This window comes from Coenobita brevimanus, chromosome 110, assembly GCF_032717465.1.
Source record: "Coenobita brevimanus isolate Jiangsu-jjx chromosome 110, ASM3271746v2, whole genome shotgun sequence".
Taxonomy (NCBI): domain Eukaryota; kingdom Metazoa; phylum Arthropoda; class Malacostraca; order Decapoda; family Coenobitidae; genus Coenobita; species Coenobita brevimanus.
Window position 1 is genome coordinate 26048757 of NC_137063.1, and position 2725 is coordinate 26051481.

Consider the following 2725-nt stretch of genomic DNA (forward strand, 5'->3'; position numbering starts at 1 on the left):
AGTCACAATGATTTTTCAATAGTTCTGTTCTTATTTTCTCTTGATCCATTTCTTATAAACATGTTAACAACTCATTCCAAACACCAACAAAGTTTGAACCCTGATCAGATCTCAACTGAAGTACAGGTCCCCTCCGTCCTATGAAGCGACAGTAGGCACTGATGAATGAGTCTGTGTTCATAGTGTTGTCTGTTTCTAAGTGAATTGCACGCGAAGTCATGCAAGTAAACAATACACCATACCTTTTCAGTTCCTTACGTCCTTCCTTAATAAAAAAAGGTCCAGAGAAATCAACAGCAGAATAAGTAAGAGGAGCAGTAGGTTCTAACCTATCTGTAGGAAGATCCGCCATCTTTTGTTCCTGTGTACTTCCTCTAACCTTTCTACAAATGGTACACCTGGAAATGTGCGTAGTTACTAGAGAAAATCCTCCTATAATCCAATACCCAGACCCTCTAAACTCATTTAGTGTAATGCCTCAACCTTGATGTATTTTTTTATGGTAGTAACAAATCAACAAATCAGTTATGTGAGATTTCTTTGGTAATATGGCTGGGTGCTTTCTGTCTTTGTGCATAATTATTTGCTCTTCTGATCCTTCCACTTACTCTGATGATCCCATCTTCATCCATGAATGGATCAAGCTTATACATTTGACTTGATTTCTTTAAGACATTTTTCTTGTTTCTTCTAACACCACAAATTAACTCTTCCTTGTTAACTTTGTTCATCAATGCTCTTTTTTTTCTTCTGGGAATGCTTGTGCCTGAAGTTGTTTTATTATCTCATTTTCAGCTTCTCTCAGTTCTGCTGCAGTCACAGGAATATACTCAGACTTGACGAAGTTTTGTTTGGCTGTTTTTACATTTTGCTTACTTTGCTCTTTGCCTTTGAATTTTTTCTAAAGTCTGAGGCACATTGCAGTAGTTCTAGTTGCACGGTGCCAATCTCAGAAATACTTCAGTCTGTCTAGGAATGATGATGGCTCTTGAGCTTCTGTGAGACATGATATAACTTTCTTCACTTCATGATCATCTGCAACAACGAAGTCTTCTACTCATGCTTGAAGTGTGTCAAGCGATTACCCAAGAAAGTCTGGTCCATTTCACCACTTAGAACTGTGAATCATGGCATGTACTGGCATGCCTCGTGATGCGTAGTCAGCTGGGTTATTTTCTGTTTCAACATACTTCCAATGTGCTCGTGATGTTTCATCTCGTATCTGTTGAACTCTGCAACATACACATGAAATTTCTTAGCATCATTACAGATATAGCCTAGCACTACTTTGCTATCAGTCTAAAATACTTCTTTGACATCTTGGTAATTCAGCTGTCTTCTCAGAATTGTGTGAACTCTTACTGATACAACTGCTGCTGCAAGCTCTAACCTTGGAATAGTAATGGGTTTAAGTGGTGCTACTCTTGATTTTGCCATTACAAGTGCACAATGCATCTGACCTTTGTCATTAATCAATCTAATGTAAGAGCACTGTCCATAGCCTTCCTGACTAGCATCTGAGAAATGATGAAATTCAACTGCTTTAATTTTTCCAAACGCTTCAGGTTTGTAACACCTTGGTATTTTCACTTGCTGTTCCCACCTAGACTTCATGTTTTCTGGTACAGCATCATCCCAACTTACCCTATCTTTACACAGATCCTGAAGTATTCTTTTTCCATTTAGAGTGAAAGGAGATACTAAACCTAGGGGATCAAATATGGAACTTACATTGATAAAATACTTTTTCTTGTTACAGGCTCACTACTTAAATTTATTCTAAACTGAAATGAGTCAGATTCAACACACCACTCAACTTCAAGTGTTCTCTCAATAGGCAGCGAGTCCTTGCTGAGATTTAAGCTCTTGATACTTCCTGCCATTTCTTCTGGACTGATGGCTGCCAGTACCTCCTTGCTGTTGGACAAGAACTTATGAAACTTGAAGCCTCCATTCATGCACATTGCCGTACTGCTGTTAATCAATTGGACAGCTTCAGCTGCAGTAGTTACAGACTTTAACTCATCATCTACATAAAAATCATTTTTGACAATCTTAGCTGCATCAGATCCAAACTCAAGCTCATTATCATCAGCTGTTTTCATTAATGTGAAAATTGCAACACTTGGTGAAGTAGCAGCTCCAAACCAGTGCACGGTCATTCTATATTCAATCACTTCTTTGTCCAGATCTCCATTTTTCCACCACAAAAAGCGTAGCAAGTCCTTGTGTTCAGGAGACACATGCACCTGATGATACATTGCAGAAATATCACATACAAATGCTACCTCTTCTTGGCGAAATCTGCATAACACTCCAATGGACTGTTTGTGAGGTCTGGGTCTTGTAATAAGTGACTATTTAGTGACTGTTTCTTGTAGCTAGCACTGCAGCCAAATACTACTCTTATCTTGCCCGGTTTCTTTGGATGATACACCCCATGATGAGGTACGTACCACACAAACCCATCTGCACTTGCTAACTCCTTGGCTGGAACCGCTTCTGCGTACCCATGTGTTATCCTGTCTTGCACAGACTTCATATACTGTAATCTTGATAATATTTCTTGTCATTTTTGAGCTTTCTTTTCAGTCTATCCAGTCTGTAAACAGCTAAGTTTTGTTTTCAAATTTGACATTTTCATTCTTGAGAGGAAGTGGCATCTTATAATGTTCTTCTTCTGGCTTGTATACTCCCTCTTTCATTTTTGTTATGAAAAGTTTGT

General features: G+C 38.6%; 1 protein-coding gene across 1 annotated transcript; it reads right to left on the reverse strand.

Moving 5' to 3' along the window:
- Window positions 1-1105: 1105 nt before the first annotated feature.
- LOC145417516 (uncharacterized) lies at window positions 1106-2261 on the reverse strand. Its single transcript, XM_080286224.1, has 2 exons — window positions 1732-2261; window positions 1106-1232 (listed from the first exon to the last, which is right to left on the reverse strand). The coding sequence occupies exons 1-2, from the start codon at window positions 2259-2261 to the stop codon at window positions 1106-1108; spliced, it is 657 nt and encodes a 218-aa protein (XP_080142350.1).
- Window positions 2262-2725: the final 464 nt, after the last annotated feature.